At 45.4% G+C, this 22,286-nt stretch overlaps 1 protein-coding gene across 1 annotated transcript in view; it reads right to left on the reverse strand.

Annotated features, from left to right (window-relative positions):
- The window catches only part of EGFL6 (EGF like domain multiple 6), a 186,845-nt gene that overhangs the window by 56,573 nt on the left and 107,986 nt on the right, over positions 1-22,286 (reverse strand). Inside the window, exon 8 of the mRNA XM_088481197.1 lies at positions 12,628-12,948. Coding sequence (XP_088337323.1) covers positions 12,628-12,948 — 321 coding nt within the window. The remainder of the gene's footprint in view (positions 1-12,627; positions 12,949-22,286) is intronic.

Raw genomic sequence — 22,286 nt, forward strand, 5'->3', positions numbered from 1 at the left:
TGGGCATTTTCCCTTCAGTTTTGTCTTCATCAAGTGAAATGCATGCTCAATCGGATTCATGTCAGGGGATTGACTTGGCCATTGCATAACATTCCACTTTTTAGCCTTAAAAAACTCTTTGGTTGCTTTTGCAGTATGCTTCGGGTCATTGTCCATCTGCACTGTGAAGCGCTGTCCAATGAGTTCTGAAGCATTTGACTGAATATGAGCATATAATATTGCCCGAAACACTTCAGAATACATTCTGCTGCTTTTGTCAGCAGTCACATCATCAATAAATACAAGGGAACCAGTTCCATTGGCAGCCATACATGCCCATGCCATGACACTACCACCACCATGCTTCACTGATGAGGTGGTATGTTTTGGATCATGATCATCTGGATGTTGTAACAGAACTGTAATGGCTTTTTTAGATGTTGTTTGGCAAACTCTAATCTGGTCTTCCTGTTTTTGAGGCTCATCAATGGTTTACATCTTGTGGTGAACCCTCTATATTCACTCTTGTGAAGTCGTCTCTTGATTGTTGACTTTGACACATATACACCTACCTCCTGGAGAGTGTTCTTGATTTGGCCAACTGTTGTGAAGGGGTTTTTCTTCACCAGGGAAATAATTCTTCTGTCATCCACAACAGTTGTTTTCCATGGTCTTCCGGGTCTTTTGGTGTTGCTGAGCTCTACGGTGCGTTCTTTCTTTTTAAGAATGTTCCAAACAGTTGATTTGGCCACACCTAATTTTTTTGCTATCTCTCTGATGGGTTTGTTTTGATTTTTCAGCCTAATGATGGCTTGCTTCACTGATAGTGACAGCTCTTCGGATCTCATATTGAGAGTCGACAGCAACTAATTCCAAATGCAAATGTCACACCTAGAATCAACTCCAGACCTTTTACCTGCTTAAATGATAATGAAATAATGAGGGAATAGTCCACACCTGTCCATGAAATAGCTTTTGAGTTGATAGTCCCATTACTTTTGGCCCCTTAAAAAGTGGGAGGTGTCATGATTGGTGCTTGTGAGTTACCTGTCTCAGGTGATGAACTGGATTCTCTGGAGGCCGGCTGGACCGGAACCATGGGTGATGTAGATAGCTCTATTTACAAGACTTGTGTAGCAGTGAAAACTGCCGTTGATGATAAATGACAGAAACCGGAGGAACCGGACTGGGACCGGAAGGAAGACTTGTTGAATTGAACTGATGAACTAAGAACTTGACTCTGGACTGGAACAACGTGGACTGAACTGATGAGCTTGGAACTTGACTCTGGACTGGAACAAAGTGGATAGAACTGATATGACAGGAACTTGACTCTGGACTAGAATAATGTGACAATGGCTGAAGGGAAGTCAGGTAATGCTGAGACGAGGGCTAAACAGGGTAATCTGGAAATACTGTGACAAAGGTTGGAACTCAGGTGCAGGCTGGCTTGGATAATTGGGAATACAGGTTCAGGAAGGAATGGGTAGGTCTGTGAATTTTAGGTTCAGGGAGGGAATAGGTAGGTAAAAGGAGCAGGAGTTGATCCACAGCAGGAAGCAAGGCAGGGTGACACGATGCAGGTTTACAGAGTGCGAGGGACCAACCAGGAGTAGGGCTAGCAGCAGAGCACAGGCCAGGTATTGCTGTAACAGGACGTCTGGATGCCAGGTATTGCTGTAGCAGGTTTTCGGGATGCACCAGGGGTTGCTGTCAGCAGGTTTACTGGATTGCCAGGTTTAGCTGTAACAGGTTTTCTGGATAGCACCAGGGGTTGCTGTAGCAGGTTTCAGGGACAAACTAGAACGCAGAAACAGCATGAACCATACACCACGGGAAGACGAGATGTTCAGGTCCAGAATGCTATCAGGGGAGGATATATATACCCTGGGTCTGGCAGCAATTGGTGGATACGGACAGATGGTCTGGCAGTAGCATTCTGAGTGGTGGAAGGCACAACATGCAGAGGGAGTATTCATCTCTGCAGCTCTGAGAATCAGAACCACACCTGCGACTCCAATCAGGGCTAGCAGTGCTCACAGACTGGAGAGACCAGGTGCAATAATCACTGTGACAGGAATGCATAGAGAAGTCAGAGCAGATCCCCCAGGTGAACTATGGCCCTGATTCAGAGCCGGATGCTCTGACCAGAGCGCTCGCTCTGAATCAGGGCCCACCTCCATAATTATGGAGCGTCCTCCTGGACGCTCGTATAGCTGTGGGTCACCACCCACAGCCTATATGAGCGTGCAGGATGATGGTCGCGATGGTCTTGACCATCGCGACCATCGCCAGTGCGAGCAGAAGCCTGCGGTTGAGTTTCTCAACCGCAAGGCCAGGAGTGATTTTGGCTCTATCAGAGCCAAAATCACTCCCACTGACATCACTAGTGATGTCAGTGGGGCCGGCTTCTGACGGTAGGCGTTCCCTTGGGAACGCCTCCGTCTGGCAGGCACGCCCCCGGCACGCCCACCAAAGGGGGCGTGCTGTCAATCAACATCGACAGCACGCCCCCTTTGATCAGACACTTCGAGCGAAGGAAAGTCCTTCGCTCGTCGCGTCTCGCGCATGCGCACCATCGACCCACTTGCGAGCGGACAGCCGCTCGCGAGTGGGTCTGAATCAGGCCCTATAAACACAGATCCATGGGACAGCTGCCAGGGGTAAGTCTCAAGGCAAAAAGGTGACAACTAGACAGGGTCGTGACAGGAGGCACATATAGAAACCGTTGTTAGATTTCGGATTGTTTAGTTTGTCCCATTACTTTTGGCCCCTCAAAAAGTGGGAGGCACATATAGAAACCGTTGTAATTCCTACACCGTTCAACTGATTTGGATGTAATTACCCTCAAATTAAATCTGAAAGTCTGCAGTTACACCACATCTTGTTTGTTTCATTTCAAAGCCATTGTGGTGGTGAATAGAAGCCAAAATATGACATTTCTGTCAATGTCCCAATATTTATGCACCTGACTGTATGTATGATATGTATATGTACCCTATATATATGTATGCAAACTATGTACTGTATATGTATTCTGTGTATGTATTCTGTGTATGTATACTATATATATGTATGCATACTATGCATATTTATTCTACACGGCCGTAACAGGACTTTTCTAGGGATGACCATCGATAGTTAACAACCATCAATTGTTAACCGATGGTTGATGGTTGTGCCATCGATGGGGGAAACACAGAGCATAGTTCTGCCCCGTGATGCAACCCCCAAAGCCCTGCCCCCTATTGTGATTAGTTCGCTGCCGCTTTTGAGAGCGGGAATGACCATTTATGGTCAAAACTATCGATGGTTCCTTATACCATTGATAGTTTAATACCATCGACATTCGGCACCAAATGTACCATCGATGGTGACCATTGACGGTTAAACCCACTGATGACCATCCTTAGGCTTTTTATTTTCCCTGTGCCGGCCACACCCCCAGAGAGCATGACATCATGCACAGGGGCGGGGCCAGTAGCCACAATAATTACAGCTATGACTCAAGAATCCTCAGGATGCTCCAGGGGGCTTTAAAAGCTGTCGCTTGCCTGACTGGAATGTCCAAGGAACGCTCTGACGGTACTGAAGCAGCGATTCTGGGATGGCACCCTGCTAGCCAGATGTACAGCCTTGGCCAAAAGTTTTGAGAATGACACAAGTATTGGTTTTCACAAAGTTTGCTGCTTCAGTGTTTTTAGACCTTTTTGTCAGATGTTACTATGGTATACTGAAGTAAAATTACAAGCATTTCATAAGTGTCAAAGGCTTTTATTGACAATTACATTAAGTTTATGCAAAGAGACAATATTTGCAGTGTTGGCCCTTCTTTTTCAAGACCTCTGCAATTCGCCCTGGCATGCTGTCAATCAACTTCTGGGCCACATACTGACTGATGGCCGCCCATTCTTGCCTAATCAATGCTTGGAGTTTGTCAGAATTTGTGGGTTTTTGTTTGTCCACCCGCCTCTTGAGGATTGACCACAAGTTCCCAATGAGATTAAAGTCTGGGAGTTTCCTGGCCATGGACCCAAACTTTTGATGTTTTGTTCCCTGAGCCACTTAGTTATCACTTTTGACTTATGGCAAGGTGCTCCATCATGCTGGAATAGGCATTGTTCATCACCAAACTGTTCTTGGATGGTTGAGAGAAGTTGCTTTATTCATGGCTGTGTTCTTAGGCAAAATTGTGAGTGATCCCACTCCCTTGGCTGAGAAGCAACCCCACACATGAATGGTCTCAGGATGCTTTAAAATGAACCTACCTCTCCGAGGCCCCGAGGCATTTTGCGCATGTCCAGTGGCGGCTGCACCATTTCCCCGGTGGTTTGCGCATGCGCAGTAGACTCTGGGCACACTCTAGTGCCCAAAGTCTACTGATACTGCGGTGGCCGGCCAGCTGCGCCAGTCGGCTGCTGGCCGCCGAGTAGAGAGGAGGGGGCCCCGCACACAGGTCCCCTCCACTCTTAAGCCACCCCTGGGTGTGCTGCTGGGCCCAGACAGCTGATGCGAGCCGCGATCTTGACTTCTGAGTTGCGGGAGCCTGTCCGTAGCTGATGTAACGCTGCGGCCGGCCATAATTGAGGGAGAGAGGTGCCAAGAGGCCTTCACTGACACTGCTCTTGCCCGGACTAGCCTCGCCCAGAGCTGGCCAGGTTTGGGCAATAGTTGCAGTCTGGGGGCCCCGATGTGTTTGGACCCCTGGGTGACTGCCCATCCACCCACTTGTAATACGGCCCTGTGCAACTACTTGCAAACTCGGGCACTTTATCACTTACACAGGAGGCCATACTATGACAGGGAATTTGCACCTAGCATGGGTCAGGTGTAGCTTTGATGGAGTGTTCAATGGTAGCATCGAAAAACGCACCAAGATAGATAGTTTTGGGCATCCCAATCCTTGCACAATAAGAAGCAGGGACGTGCGGTGAGGTCAGTGGCTGGGGAGACACTGGCTAGTTTAAGAGCGATGTTGTGCTGGATACACATTGTGTAGTGTGTACCCAGCTTCACACATAAGGTGCCAGTCCCTGCATAGTGACGAGGTGCTAGCTACTGGTGTCTGCAGGGAAACCCCCTATCCTGTTACACAGTGATTTACAAGCACCCATCCTGTTGTGCACAGCAGACACTTCTCACCTTTTGCTCCTTTGTGTATTTCCTCTGTCTGCATATTCCAATTTCCTTCCCTCCTCAGAGCTGCTGCTGAGCTCTGATGCCTGAGTACTTCCTGGACTGGTCACCTGATCATCAGAGGTGTCTATCAGAGCTCAAGGCACACCCCACAGTGAGGCATGCCTCCATTAGCTCTTCCCTCCTCAGTGCTGCTGCTGAGCTCCGATTCCTGAGTACTTACTGGACTGGTTACCTGATCTTTAGAGATGTCCATCAGAGCTCAAGGCACACCCCCTCACAGTGAGGCATGCCTCCATTAGCTCTTTTTCTCTGTTTTATTGGTATGCGTTTGGCATCCTGGCGGTCTGGATGCCGATGCTTGCATTACTGGCACCAGAATACTGGCACTGGTCAGAAATCTGGTAGTAGAAGAAGGTAAGTAGCGGGGTGGGGAGGAGGGTTAGGGTTAGGCACTAGGGCGAGGGTTAGGCACTAAGGGGGGGGTTATGTTAGGGTGTGGGGAGGGGGGGTTAGGTTCAGGCACTAGGTGAGGAGGTTAGGGTTAGGCACCAGGGAGGGAGGGTTAGGGATAGGGTAGGGAGAGTGGTAGGGTTAGCATACCGACCACCAAGTGTCAGTATGTTAACCCTGATGGGATCCAGGTGTCGGAATTCTGACCGCCTGGATCCTGACTGTCAGTATTACATACCGATTCTGTTTTTTTGGCTGCTTCGTGGCCCAACCCCCAGCTCTAGGTAGTATCTGAGCTATCAGAGGTGAGGCTGAGCTCTTACTGTCTCATCTCTCATTTCTCCCTGTATTTCCAAGGACTGCTGCAATTTTGGTGAGTTTTGCCTGTTAAAAACGATCAGAATAATACAAAGAAGATATTTATAAGTTATAAATATCTTCTTTGTATTATTCTAATACATTTTTATAGTCAAAACTGAAGTCTGACAGGGAGTATGACAGGGAAGGCACTGCCTCCCCTGACTGCACATCCCTGATAAGAAGCATGCTTGTACACAGGCGAAGGGCTGATACTAGCATTAATACTATAGTATAAAGTCACAGACTCAACTACAGTACAACAAAAGATGCTAAAGATGTTGCAGCAGCATGCGACTCAATGTCATGTACCTAACCTTTTCAAAGAAAGATCTAAAAATGAACATAATAAGACATACTATGGTAGCCTTGACAAAAGTCTCTGTTGCCTAGAGGAGAGAATACTGACTTTCTTTTCATCTAAATGTAATAAATCTAAACTCTGAGTTAGAACGTCTGTCTCCAAATTCCTCTTGTCTTCTGCCTGTAGCAATCTGCATTCCACACCAAATAATGCTGCGTGACTACAGGTTTGGCTCTGAAGAAGATGTAGGATGCAGGATTCCTCAATACTATTGGCAAGAAAATGTCATTCCAGGTAGGCCTTCAATGTATTCAGATTATGGCTACTATCTATCACTTTTTTGCACTTTAAAATTTATAAAAGGAATATAAAAGGGGGTTCCACTTTATTTAACAATATTTTTAAATCTCCATTCCCACAAATAGTACTTATTACACCCATTCAGGGGCGTAACTAGTTATTTGAAGGCCAAAAAAGCAAAAGATTGTAAGGGACCCTTTGTGTCACCCAATGGTGAAAAATGTATATAACATGTAACTTTGAAGAGGATGATGGGCCCTCCTCAGCTGTGGGCCCCATATCAGCTGCACCCCTTGCACCTACGGTAGCTACGCCCATTCACCCATTCACTGTACATAGCAGGGGCCTGGTGCTAACATTTAGATGGGACATTCTTCATAACTCTGGACCCCAAAAAAGTACTATTATGGAGAAGGGAAGGGATTTAGGGGCATAATCAATTAGCTGCGAAAAGTCGACTAAGTTTCGCTTCCTGGACTTTCCGCCTACATCGTGTGTTTTTGGAGAAAAGTCTTTTCGTGTGCACGGCCGCTTTTCGCTCAATTCAATTCCAAAGGACGCGAAAATGGGGCCCGGTGAAACTCAAACAGGCGAAAAGTGCTGTCAGTTTTGGAGAAATAGCCTGACACCCCCCAAAAGATGCATTGACATAGGGGATCACTATAGATACCCCCGAATAGCCCTGCTGAAGGTATTTGGGGTACTTAAATGAACTCAATAGCTGCTATGTAGCATCTTTGCATAAGTGGTGAAGAATAGCATTTTGCATTCTTTTTTGGTGAAAATAAGTAATCCCAGCAAAATTGGGGTACATGAAAATGGGTGCTAGCATATTTTACAGTTGTTAAAGTTAAGTTTTATCAAACATAAAAAATCCACCTGCCGCAAGCAGCTGCAATCAAAAAAACACGTGGGGCATACTTGGGAACCTCCCTGGAGTCTATTTATCTAGTTTTTAACTTTGACCCCCAACTCTGTTTTTCTTTTTCACCCTCAAAACCAACGTACTTTTTTGGGGTGTTGTAAAGTATTTTTTTTATTTTTTTTTATGCAGTTTACCTTTGGAGGACTGTCCAAAGGGTGCTGGGGGTTTTTCAGAAGTGTGCACCCCAAAACTGCAATTCTGCACTTTTCTTCGAACCCTATTCATAGGCAAATCTTTTTTGCCGGGTTCATACAAATGACTTTCTGCGTAGGCGAAAAGTGTTTGGAATTGAATACGGGGACAAGTTTTCGCCTGGCGAGAACTTTTTGCCGAAAACGGCTTATCGCGGCTAATTGAATATGCCCCTAAGTAACCTTCCGAAATGAAAGAACTAATATCACCTGAAATCTTTATAGACTAGTAATTTATCAAACTTGTTATCTAAACCAAAACTTCTGATCTATTGCCTGCAGGAGTGAATTAGGAGTTTCCTTTAGATTGCAACTAGTTTATATTACCTAGGGAGACATTACAAATATTGACATTATCTTACTGTACTGATATCATCTATACATGAATATTCTTTGAATACATTTATGCATGCATTTCTTCATTTCTGTACTTACAAGACTGTATAAATACACATAGCAGCGTGCACGCTGTCAGTGATGCAGAGTTACCAGCAAAGCCCTATCCGTCTTTATGGGGGAGCACATTGGACCTCATTCAGGGTCGGTCGTAAGCGGCCGCTCGGTTAGTTGTGCGCATGCGCGTACGAGGCTTTGCGATCCAAAATGCTGTAGATCGTACGGCTTACGAGCAGGAAGTGGCTTCCGAGAGTTGATTGACATGAAAGGCCGTTTGTGGGTGTTGACGGGGGTGGTGGTCTGAAAACGCAGGCGTGCCTCAGCGTTTTGAGGGCGTTTTAGGGGCGTACGTAAATTTCCTGCTACGACCGACATAGAAGGCCGGAAGTAGTAAAACGTCACTCTGCGAGCAGGTTAGAGTCCTGGCTGATCGTACAGCTTAAGGTAGGGTAGGAGCTCCCGCAAGCCACACAGTACAATCAATAGAATCAAACGTAACTGATGTTAGGATTGATGTTTCTATTTTGAGCCACAAAATGCAAACAGCTAATAATCGATTGTTGAAGCTAATAACACTGCTAATTGCCTTGTAATTGATTACAGCTGCGTATGCATTAGCGAATAATAAGAATAAATAAATTTCACGGTGATGGCTTTCTCTATGCGTTTTTTTGTTATTTTTTGTGGGCATCAACACAACACAAGCGGCCGCAACCATCAGAAGAAAATTAACATCATACAGCGACTGACAACGACTGACTCGATCGCTAGCTGCTATCACTCGCTAGCTAGAGGAGGTGCATTGTTCACGTATGGGCGTCACTTTGGTTGCGACCAACCGGCCATGTGATTGCTTCCTGTTTCAGTTTCTCGGTCGTTAGGCGTATGACCGAGCAGCCGCTTACAACCGCCTCTGAATGAGGTCCATTGTTCAATGCAAAACCGGGAATACCTTGCTTACATCACTACAACCCATATAAGGAAACAGTTGGAAATTAGAAATGGCAGTTTTCATGTTATGGCTAGAGGTATTAGGATCCATTCATAAGATATGCTATTATATTTAAATAAAACAAAGTGGCCATTGCTAGGACAGTACTGTTGAACTATATTTTGTTTAATATACAATAATTATTATTGTTTATGGGATTCTTTTTACATTTTAACATTTTTTAACACTGATTTATCTTTTTGAGCCTGGCTATAAGTATATTATGTAATGTTATGGAGTTTTCCCATGCAAGAAAGAGAGCGTGTGGATGCATTGGGAGATTCCATAGTAAATTGCAGAAGTTATTGTGGGGTCTCTGTGCGTCAAGATGGCTGGCAGTACTGGAAGTATAGGTTTCCATACAACAGGTACTGGTAGTTAATGGGTTTAAGGATAGATATGCAACTTATGGAAGGTAGTTTGGGGGATACCCTGTGCAACTGGTGCACTGGTAGTTGGTGGTGGAAGGGAATTTCTATGCAAAGTACACACAGTGGACAAAATGTACATTCAATATCACAAAAATCAGTATCCCTTATTGTAAGTGATTGAAATGTTTCCACAACTCTTCTTTGCTTATAAATACAGCTATGTAGATGTCAGCAGACCCTGGAAGTAAAGTTTGTACACTGCACAAATAACCCATATCAGTAAATAGAACAGTGACCAATCATGAATAAATGACTCAACTGTAATGTAAAGAAGCAAATTTAATTAATAAGTGAATAATCGCCTTGTTGCAAATTGATCAGAGTAAAATTTACATTATATGGGAGTCTCCACTCCCATACAATGTTATATACTACAGATGAGTTCACATACATCTATCCTCCATGCACTACAGGTCGCGTTACACATAATGTGTGACTTTTTACCTTCAAATGTGTCTTATTCACAGAATGGTATGAACAAAATGCACAGGCAGCTTCTGCTGATTAAAATCCCATGTGGCATGCCTATGTTCTGTGTGTGACTGCGGGTGTATCTGCATGGGAAATGCTACGTTACAATGTCAGCGGCTGTGACACTGACACATAGCATTTTAATCAGCAGAAGCTGCTTGTGCATTCTATTCGCACCACTGTGTGAATAAAAAGCATGAAAAGACGCTTCACGCTACTGGGTCACGTAATGGAGAGACTAGAAGGGCTGTTTAATGCGCAAAGAGGCTAGATGTATGTGGACACGTCTGTACTGTGTGATTATAATGGCATACCACAGGAAAGGAAAATAAAATATAATGAATGTACTAAATTGATGCCCTGGGATGTTACATGTTTCACAGTGGTCTACTCGTATTTTGAAAACTTACATCTGTCCTACCCTTTCACTTGTGACAGCAGCCTCTATAATGCATCAAACAGATGCATTTTACAAAGCTATGGCGATTATTTATTTGAGGTTTTATCATGGGGGGAGCTATTTTGGGTGCTGGGGGTGCCATTGCTATGTGACCCAGAGACTTAGGGAGCCATGCACCTAGGTTATATAGTTGCATACCAATGTGTGGAAACACATATGTAAAAGCTTCTTTACAACTCAATGCTCTTCCTATTGAGAAAAGTCTTCAAGTACATTGATGCGTGTCAGATATATAATTTTAATGCTAGTGTATATGTAGCCTTAACCATTGCATTAATTGGATATTTCCAACAATTTTAAAGAGCGTTAGAAAGATCTATTATGAAGTGGTTTGCTTAGTTACTAAGCTAACCACTTCATAATAGATTTTTCTAACGCTCTCTAGTGTCACTACCCTCACTGACTTCTATCTTCTGTCTCTGACCAATGCTCTGTCCCCTCACATCGAGTCTCCACCCACTCCTATCCTCTACCGGTGCAATTAAGGCTGTTACATGTGACAGCCTCAGCCAATAAAAGTCAGCCTGATTCTTATTGGCTATTGCTGTCACAGTGACAGCTGCCAGATATAGCCGTGACTTCAACTAACCGCGGATTCAGTTTGGTGTAGCAGCCAATAAGAATCACACTGATTCTAATTGGACGCTGTTAACTGCTGCTGGACGGGCCAACGTGATCGACTGTTTGAGTGTCTGCCGTCGACCAGTCGATCACGATACAGGTTTTGATTGCCCCTGGTGTAGTGGATGTTAAAATGTTAAGGGAATTGTAATATGACATTATATGAACTGGGCACTGTAATATGGAATAATGTGATCTGGAGGGCACTGTAATGTGGCATAATCTGACTTGCTCATTGTAGTGTAGTATAATATGAACTGGAGGGCACTATAATGTTACATAATAAGAAATTGAACAATGTAATGTGGCACTATATGAAGTGGAGGCACTATAGTGTGGAATACTGTGAACTGGGGGCACTGTAATATGGTATACAGGTTGAATCTCCCAATATCCAAATATTCCAAAATACGGAATTTTTTTAACATGACTGAAATAGTGAAATCTATGCTTTTTGATGGTTCAGTGTAAACAAACTTTGTTTAAGGCACAAAATTATTAAAGAATATTGTATAAAATTACCTTCAGGCTGTGTGTATAAGGTGTATATGAAATCTAAATGAATTTCATGTATGTACACAAACTTTGTTTGATGCACAAAATTATTAAAAATATTGTATAAATTACCTGAAGGCTGTGTATATAAGATGTATATAAAACATAAATGCATTCTGTGTTTAGACTTGGGTCCCATTCCCAAGATATTTAATTATGGTATGCAAATATTCCAAAATACGGAATATTCCAATATCCAAAATACTCCTACTCCTGGGAGACTCAACCTGTAATTTGAACTGGAGGGCACTATCTTGGGGCACAATGTGAAGTCTGGAATCTGCACTTACGCATGACCCATTCTGCCAATGTGCAGTATGGGTCCTGTGTATTTGCACGTAGACCCTTGAATACCTCTGCCTGATTGAAAGGCAGAAGCATTTAAGGGGCAGTGCCGGTGACTAGGTGCTGCATTTGGTGGTCGATGGTCGCAACGGTGGACGGCACCGGGCCTCCGGCCAGATGAGTAAGCCTCAGCTTACTCAGACTGGCCGGTTTTGCGAGTCCAGAACACTGCGTTGATCAACGCAGATCCTGGACTGGCCACTCCCAGATAATGGGACAGACACACCTCCGTTTCCAGGAACGCTGGCCGACTCAGTCACCTCCTACTGCATTTGCATAATAGCAAGGATCGCAATTGTAAAGCTGCCTGCGTGCAGCTTTGCAATTGCGATCCTTGCTGAATCAGGCCCAGGGAGCACTGTAATGTGGCATAATATAAACTGAGGACACTGTATGTCATAATGTGAATGGGGTGTACTGGCAGCCCTACAATGTGACATAAAGTGAACTAGAGCACTACTATGGTTCATAAAATAAACTAGGGAACTACTGTGGGACATAATAACTAGGGCACTACTGTCAGAAAATGCAATAATGGGGCATAAAACTAACAACTGCTGCAAAGAGGTGTTGCTATAGGGCCCACAAAGTTCTGGCTACACCCCTGGCTTTATACCTTTACTTGAGATTCAGTATATCTATATAGACCTTTTAGGAAGGTTAATTTTTACACTATATTTCTCCCACTTCAACAATAAAAGAAAAAACTTACCAAACACGTCACCTCTCAGTATTTTCTCTTGGCCAATTATGTTTTCATAATCATCTTCCTCATCCTCGTCGTCTTCATTTTCCTCTTGTTCCACTTCTATTTCATCCTCCTCATTATAAGTTTCCCCAATGTAGACTCCATCCTCATAATCAAACGGTTGCAGGCGTGTTTTAGGGGAAGGGGTAATAACCGGTTCGGGTATTATATTCTTTATGTCTTCATTCCTCTTTAGGCTGTTCTTATGTGCTAGGAGTTTCTTAATAGTGTCTTTTACACTTCCAGCTATTTTAGTGTTTTCTTTCACCGGCTTGTCCAGAATTACTGAGGGGAAATAATGGAAGTGTTAATGAAACTGCACTAACAAAACATATCCAACATTAGCTTTCAGTTATTATACCACTGAAATAACACCATGCTTATTTATCCATAGATTGAAATTTTTTTAATTATTGGCAGATATATTGTATTAGATTCAGCTTTAGTTGTATAACAATTATTCTTCATATGAATGCTGAGTAACTCAATGGTAAGATAACTTTTACTGAATTTATCAATTTATGACATGAAATGGTATTGTGACCAGCAAATTGAAGGCACACATTGTAAATTACCATCTGGCCACTTGGTGTCAGTGTTATAGTGGTGTCTGTGGATAATATTTTGTGGATCAAATAATTTGTCAAATTCAGCTCATTAATAAATTAAATGCTGTCAAATAATTATTTCTCAATCGAGATTAAATTAAGCCTAGTTCTTTTTTTTTGACTATAGAAATTAAAGCCAAAAAAGACTAAAAAGTATACTTGAATTATAAATGCAATTTAAACAAATGTTTATTTTTTATGTTTTTTTTTTTTTTTAGAATTAGAGCTTTGTTTTATATAACACTTCCTAAATATATTTTTGGTCTGTTGTCAGGGGCGTATTAACTCCTCCAGCCCTGCATCTTACCTTGGTCTGGCAAATGGGTCACTACTCCTCCGCGACACCATCTTCCTAGTGATATTCGGGAAGATGGTGCATGCGCACAAAGGAGCAAAGGTTCTGGTGCACTGTCATAGTCTTTGCTTTAACTGAGCACTGGGAAGATGGCGCCGCAGAGGAGGAAGGACCCGCTTGCCAGCAGAAGGTAATTATATTCTGAGTGCAGGGTGTGCAGTGCAGGCAGGGCTGGATTAAGGTCTGTGGGGGCCCCTGGGCAACAAACGTGTGGGGCCCCTATTATTTATATATATATATATATATATATACACACAGGCATATATATATATACACAGGCATATATATATATTTTAACACACATATATGTGTGTATGTATGTATGTATGTATGTATGTATGTGTGTATATATATATATATATATATATTTTTTTTTAACACACTCAAATATACCCAGACACTCCCCTCATTCACCAATTACTTCCCTCCTCTGTCATTCACCGACGACACCCCAGCAGCACCCAATCACCCTCTTACATTCATCACCAACACACAGTATGGACACAACCCTCATCATTCACTATCAGCACCCCTGTAGTACCCACCGTCATATACTACTAATACATCTGCTGCACACAGACAACCCCAATCACTACCAACACCATAGCAGCACCCAGACATAACCCGTTATTTACTATCATCACCCCAACAGCACTCAAATATTCCCCCATACACTACCAACACCCAGACACTCTTCTCATACACTACAATCACCCAGGCACCCCCCTCCTACACTACCATCACCCAGACACCCTCTCCTATACTACCAGCACCTAGGCACCCCCCTCCTACACTACCAACACCCAGACACACCCCTCCTACACTACCAGCACCCAGACACCCCCCTCCTACACTACCAGCACCCAGACACCCCCTCCTACACTACCAGCACCCAGACACGCCCCTCCTACACTACCAGCACCCAGACTCCCACCTACAACACTACCTGCACCCAGACACCCCTCTATTACACTACCAGCACCCAGACACCCCTCCTACACTACCAACTAGAGCCGGCTCGAGGCATGTTCGACCAGTGTGGTCGAACAAGGGTGCCACCCCATAGAGGGTGCACCCCTACCAGCCATTCCCGATTTCAGCGGGACAGTCCAGTTTTTTGGGCGCTGTCCCGATGTTCCTTCTGCGGGACGAAGTGTCCCGCGGTTGGTCGGATGTTGGGCACCTCACCACAGCAGCTGTGCGGCGGTGCCGGCCCCTGGGAACAAGAATGGATGCCGCGTGCATGCGCGTGGCATCCATTCAGTGCAGGGGGAGAGCTGGGGGAGCCCAGCTACTGACGTAGTGCTGGGGTTGCCCCCATCCTGATGTTAAATGGGAGGCATGCCAGAGGGGCATGCCCCCAAATAGCGTCATTTAGGGGGCGTGACCTGTATTAGGTCACACCCCTTTTCGGCAAGCACGGCTTAGCGTAGGGGTCCATTGTTGCACAGGGTGCAGCTAGGGTTGCTACCAGCAAAAATTCATCCTGTCCCCTTCACCCTCACTCACTGCCTGTTGCTGAACAGGTATCTGGGCTTCCGGCTGCAGTGTGCTGCTCACTCCATGGTGCTCGCTGCTCCCACCAACCAGAGCAGAGGAAGCAGGTCCCGGCCGCCTTGTGTGTAACAGGTGGGCGGAGGAGGAGCCGATAAAGGAGGTAGGAACATGCACTTCAATTCATCATGCCCGCACCTCCATCTTTCCATGCAGCCGGCGTGCCCGTTCAGTTTGAAGAGGGGGCGGAGCCAAACTGTGGGAGGAGTGGGGCATGATCACGGGCCACGGCAACATTAAAAGATAAAAAAATTGTTAATTAGAGGGAATCGGTATGGCCAGGGGATGAATAGGCGCTGGTTCAAATCCTGATACCAGAAGCCCGATCGTCCAGGATCCCAACAGGGGCGCTAAGTACCCTAAACCTCCCCTGATGGTGCCTAACCCTAACCTCTCCCCGGTGGTACCTAACCCCACCCCCCACTTCCCGCACCCTAACACTAACACTGCCCAGGGGGGGGGTTGCCGAACCCTAACTTCCCCCCTTCCCCCTCCCCGGTGGTGCCTAACCCTAATCTCACCCTGAGGGCCCGTAAACCTAACCAATATCCCCGGTGAAATTCTAATACTTACCCTGATCCTTACATTCGGGATTCTGGCGTTCGGGATGCCGATACCGCTATCCTGATCTCATTCGGGATAGCGGCGTCGGCATTTTGCCTGGGTGTCAGGATTCCGGCGTCGGTATGTCGTCGCCCAGGATCCTGTCTGCCGGCAATTTAAACATATATTGTCTACAAGACCTTCTGAAGTGTCACTTACACACTGAAGACAAACAGCATTGCTCTAGGGCAGCCCTATTATACCACCATGCTCCCACAGTTGTAGTCCTGCTAAATAGACAGGCATCATTGTCTTGGCTACCAGAATAGAACATATCGGAGACATGCATTATATCTTCTAAAGCGTGGAAAAGTGGAGGCATTGCCCATAGCAACCAATCAGCTTCTAGCAAGCACTGAAGTACAGTGGCGTAACTACTGCCCCCGCAGCCCCCTTGGTGGCTTGGAGGCGCCGGGTAGCTTGGAGGCGCCGGGGGCAGTGATTACACCACTGCAACTGTGAGCGCTGGCCTCTGAAGTGATCGGAGGCTAAGGAAGCCTCCGATCACTTCAGAGGCCAGCGTTCCCAGTAATGCATTGCGCGGGTGATGTCATGACATCACCCGCGCAGTGAGGAACCTGAGCGGCCGCGTCTGCTGGATCAGTTGATCCAGTCAGCGCGGGATTCGGTAGAGGCAACCCGGATGACAGCTGCAGCCTGCACGGAGTCAGGTAAGTAGAGGGGGAATATCTACAGGGCACACTAATTGAAGGGGCACAACTACAGGGGGCAGTGGGCACTACTTGAAGGGGCACAACTACAGGGGGCAGTGGGCACTACTTGAAGGGGCACAACTACAGGGGGCAGTGGGCACCACTTGAAGGGGCACAACTACGGAGGCACTTCTTGAAGGGGCACTATTCGAAGGGGCACAACTACAAGGGGCAATACTTTAAGGGACACAGCTACAGGGGGCACTGTATATGGGCACAGCTACAGGGGGCACTGTATATGGGCACAACTACAGGGGGCACTACTTGAGGGGCACAACTACAGGGACACTACTTGAAGGGGCACAGCTACAGGGGCACTACTTGAAGGGGAACAAGTACAGGGGGCACTACTTGAAGGGACACAATTACAGGGGGCACTCCTTGAAGGGGTACAACTACAGGGACAATACTTTAAGGGGTACAACTACAGGGACACAGCTACAGAGGGCACTGCCTATGGGCACAACTACAGGGGGCCCTGGATAATGGGTACTACTACAGGGGGTATTGCATAAGGGGCACTATTACAGGGGGCATTGCATATGGGGCACAACTACAGGGGGCACTATATAAGGGGCACTAATTTAATAGGTTATAAACTATGTTCCCAATAATCTGGTTCTACATGGACATAAAAACTGTGCAACCTGTCTTGAGCTGAGGTGACAGACTGGCAGGAGTGGAGAGGAGGGTTGATTAAGTAGACCTGTCAGGGTGGGATGTAATGGGCCTTATTGTGTGGCATAAAGTGTAAAGGGCATTACTGTGTGCACAATGTTCTATTAGGGGCATTACTGTGTGGCATTATGTGTTATAAGGGGAATAATGTATAAGGGGAATTACTGTGTGGCATAATGTGTTATGTGGCATAATGTGAAATAGAGGCATTACGGCATGGCATAATTTGTTATAAGGGCATTACTGTGTGGCATGTGTAAGGTGCATTGCTGTGTGGCATAATGTGTTGTAAGGGGTATTACGGTGTGGCATAATGTGTTGTAAGGGGTATTACGGTGTGGCATAATGTGTTATAAGTGGCATTACTTAGTGTGTCATAATGTGTAAGGCACATAACTGTATCATGAACATGAAACCGCACACCTCAAGCGTCGTCTTTGGGTGTGTTTTTTTTCGGGTGGGGGGGGGCACCTTGAACTTTTTTGGCATGGGGGAGCAAAATTTATAGTTACGCCGCTACTGAAGTACATTCTATAAAATCATAGATAGAAGCTGACAGGTTGTTATGGGCAAATATTCCACTTCTCCATTCTTTAGAATGTTTAATACATCTCTCTCTTAATTAGTCCCATAACTACCAGAGGTAATTAAATAGCACTTAGTGTTTCTGTTTCAAGGATCCTTCAGAAAGGCCATGATTGGCCAAAATGCTTTGGAGACATTTCCACACCCCATGCTGCCTCTGGACATGCCGTACCTGTTTCACAGTTTCGCTAACTGACCCTGCACTGGACCATAAGTTTCACTTTCCCACCACACCAGATGCTGCAGGCAACCCCACAGGCTTGTGGTGTCCAGGACCCTGCCTCAGACAAGAACCACCGAGTCACCAGTAAGGATATCCTAAGGGGAGGAGCAGACTCAAATACCAGGCCACTGCAGACAGCACAGGGGCATTTTACTTACCATTAACATTGTATCAGTGTAGGACGCCACCACTGTTATCTATAACGTTAGACACTAAGCTGTCATCATTATGATTGCTGCACTAGTAGTGCAAGGGAGGTATATGGTATCTTACCATATAAAAAGGGTCCCTCTAAAGGAGCTGATTGACATGCTAGGCGGTCACATCAACCTGAAAGTTGTCAACACTATAAGAGCGGGATGCATCAATGATTGACAGTCTGCTGCAGTTTCGGGGTGGGGAAGGGGCAGCGATGGCCTTCGTTTAATAAAACAGAGAAGTGTCGGCGCTGGGGAAGAGAAGAAGCCTGGATATCTGTTGGCTGACTTTCCTGGCCTCTTTTACTCATCTGCGGCAGCCAGCTTATGTGACTTTATTGGTCACTTGGCCGGCCAATGGACAAGCAGATGATCCGATGCTGCTTCCAAGGACACAGCTCAGATCAGTAATGCATGAAGGAGGTGTTACGCCTCCTGCTGCATTACCATATTACAGCTATCACTGCTGCTAAGATGTAAGCAGCTGCGATAGCACATATCCGTCCGCAGCTGAATCACCCCCTTGTTATAAAATTAGTAAAGCATTCTGTCATACAAGCTGGAAAAAGATGGTTAACATACAGTATGGATGTGTCTGTGGAATATGAAGACATTAAGTAAACATTCACTGGCTATATATTATTTGCTTTGTTTACCTAACGATGTTATTATAAGTATTCTAGATTTCATTTACTGTTTATCATAGCATTAGATTAAAATTTGCCATAAGTATTTTAATAATACCACTCTAGCTGACACTCCTTAAACACTTTTATTTTGTTATGAGGAACTGTAGGTTACAGATTCTTCACATGCTTCTGTGTTAAACGTAAAGTAAATGAAACATACCACATATTAACATTGCTAGAGAGTAAGAATGTGTATCCACTATGGTAGTCAATCTGAGAATCCTAACTTGGTGCAAGGATAATGAGTGAGGCTACATGTAGCTTGCGGAGTGCACTGTCACTGGATTTAGGGTCTTATTCAGCAGTGCACATACGCAGAGGAAGGCCTAAGGGCCGAAGCGCGTTGGGACCACATACTGAATACCCGCGCACCAATACTGTATGGTTACCCCTCATTCACTCATCACGTGACTGCACCTGACAGTAGAGCGCGTTCTATCTGGAAGTTCAGAGGAGCCGGACCAACAGCGCTGCAATATTTGGAGACCACCTGACAACTGCCGATCCACAGGAGAGGAAGGCGCAGCAACCACGTGGCTCACCCTTGCCGGGAACACCGCCAACTCTGCTGCACCGACCACGGACTTACGCTTCAGGTAGACACCCAGCGGACCACCAGGACCAGGTGAGCCGTTTTCTGCGTCCCTGGCGGGAAGCCTGAACTACTCCAGACGGCTAGCAAGCAGAGGCACCCAATAACCAGGTACTCTACACTTGTGACCTACATCACTAAGTGCCATCATCCATTGTAAAAAGACTTTCTTCTGAACAGGAAGCCACCGAGCAGGACTATTACAGGTTGGGACGCCACCTGTCAATTCCTATCAGTGTCTGAACTCCTTCACCACCACCTTTATCTACACTGTTACAATTTTCCCATTGTGTGTAACCATCAATAGTATTTGTGTTGTGAATACCCCATTGCAGCATTATCATTGTGTTTAGTGACCAGCATTTTTCTGCTCCGATGTTTTTATATCCCCACATTAAATGCATGTCTTATTGATCAACCAGCATAGAACCTCATTTTTTCAACATACCATAAGACAATATCAATATACCACAAGGGGCCATTTATTTAGTTACTACTAGACATCAGCAGTACACCACAAGGGGAAGCGCACTAGATACTATATAATTACCATATTACAGATATCACTGCTGCTAACATGTTAGTAGCTGCGATAGCACATATCTGTCCGCAGCTGAATCACCCCCTTGTTATAAAATCAGTAAAGCATTCCGTCATACAAGCTGGAAAAAGATGGTTAACATACAGTATGGATGTGTCTGTGGAATATGAAGACATTAAGTAAACATTCACTGGCTATATATTATTTGCTTTGTTTACCTAACGATGTTATTATAAGTATTCTAGATTTCATTTACTGTTTATCATAGCATTAGATTAAAATTTGCCATAACTATTTTAATAATACCACTCTAGCTGACACTCCTTAAACACTTTTATTTTGTTATGAGGAACTGTAGGTTACAGATTCTTCACATGCTTCTGTGTCAAACGTAAAGTAAATGAAACATACCACATATTAACATTGCTGGAGAGTAAGAATGTGTATCCACTATGGTAGTCAATCTGAGAATCCTAACTTGGTGCAAGGATAAGGAGTGAGGCTACATGTAGCTTGCGGAGTGCACTGTCAGAGCCGGCCCTAGCCAAATTAGTGCCCTAGGCAAGATTTTGGGTGGTGCCCCCCCATAGGATCCTGAAAAAGCATGTGGCCTCACAGAAGGGGCATGGTCTCACTGTGCTGTGGCCCCTTCCCTATTGTGCTCCCAGCACTCCTCACCCAGCACACATCACCGAGCATCCCTGTCCCAGCACCCCTCACCCAGCACAGCACTCATCACCCCTCTCCCAGCACAGTACCTGCGCTAACCTGCGCTAACCACTAGCCGTCGTCCAGGTACCCAGTCCCCGCAAACTGCTGCTGCCCGCTCACTGTTTGCTGCTGCCAGACCCGATTGGAGCTGTCAGCTGAGCTCCGATCATGGAGCTGCACAGTGACAGTAGCAGCTGCCCTTGTCTCTGCCCAGCCAGCAACAGGTGCCCCGGCCGTGCCTGCCTCAAATCTCTGCCGTCCCTAGGCGGGCTTGGGTGCCCCTAGGCATTTGCTTAGTTTGTCTTTGCCTAGGGCCGGTCTGTGCACTGTCACTGGACTTAGGGTCTTATTCAGCAGTGCACATTCGCAGATTCTCGATGATTGGGAATCGGCGCAGGCGCCGTACCTGTACTGTGCATATGCAATACGGGTCCTGCATGATCACACGCAGAGTGGCAGCAGACTCACAGTGATTGGATGCAGCTTGAATAAGTAATGCATGCAGGAGGCTGCATTACTCCTGCTGCATTAACATAAGATGACATATGAATGATTATGGCATAGATAGCATTGGGCACAGCAGGCAATGCACTTAGGGGATGCCTGCTGTGTATTTTTCCTTTAACATCATCTCAATTAAACCTGTTTTCTGTTATCAGCAAAGGAAAAAGAGTTGACATTAAAAGAAAATCAGCTTGTGCACGATTACCTTATATAGGAAAATTTATACAAAAATCTGTGGAGTAAATGGGATGAAGGGTGTTACCGAGGAACCCTTAAACATATTGCTTTATTTTGATGTATGTATGGTTGTTCTCAGTCCTGGATTAAGAGCCACATGGTCCTGGGGCTAAACATTTTTAAGGGCCTCTACCCTTGAAGGAGAAGAGCTGTAACCATTGCTGTGTGGGTGTAACCAGAGCCAAGTGCACGTGTACACCTCATACACAATTCGGGGGGGCATGACCTCAAGGGAAGGGAGTGCGGACTCACGAGCCTAACCTTATAACCTGGGGGGGTTGGGGTGTTGGAGGTGCGGACTGCCCTTTGTGCAGTGACGGCTCCCTTACTGAGTCAGGAACTGAGTGCTGCACTTAATGCTACAGTGCAGCACCCGGCTCCTGTCACTGAGGGAGAGTGGGCACCTTGGTGGTGTCACCCCTCGGCGGGTGACACCTGGGTGCTGCCTGCACCCCCCTAGTAGTGCCATTGGTTATTATAAGATCCTGGGGAAACATACAAATAATATCATACAGAGTACAAAGAAAAACATCCAGTAATGCTGGTTTTTATTCTGTCGTTTGGAGTCACTTTATTTAGTCTTTACAATGAACCCTTCACTTTCGATGCATATTTTGAATGTTGGCATTCTACGGGCTAGAACACCCTGTATGTATAACATGAGATTCTTTTATGTCACATGAAATGGATGAATACAACATAATTTCACATTAGATTCCAGGACCACAGAATACACAAACTTCACATCATATAAAATGTTCAGCCATTACTCAGTACACTTGAGCTGTATATTGTATTGGGGGTGTGGAGGGGGGTGTATAGTATGCTGTTTC

Source organism: Taudactylus pleione, unplaced genomic scaffold (assembly GCF_031769625.1).
Source record: "Taudactylus pleione unplaced genomic scaffold, aTauple2 ptg000265l, whole genome shotgun sequence".
Lineage (NCBI taxonomy): Eukaryota > Metazoa > Chordata > Amphibia > Anura > Myobatrachidae > Taudactylus > Taudactylus pleione.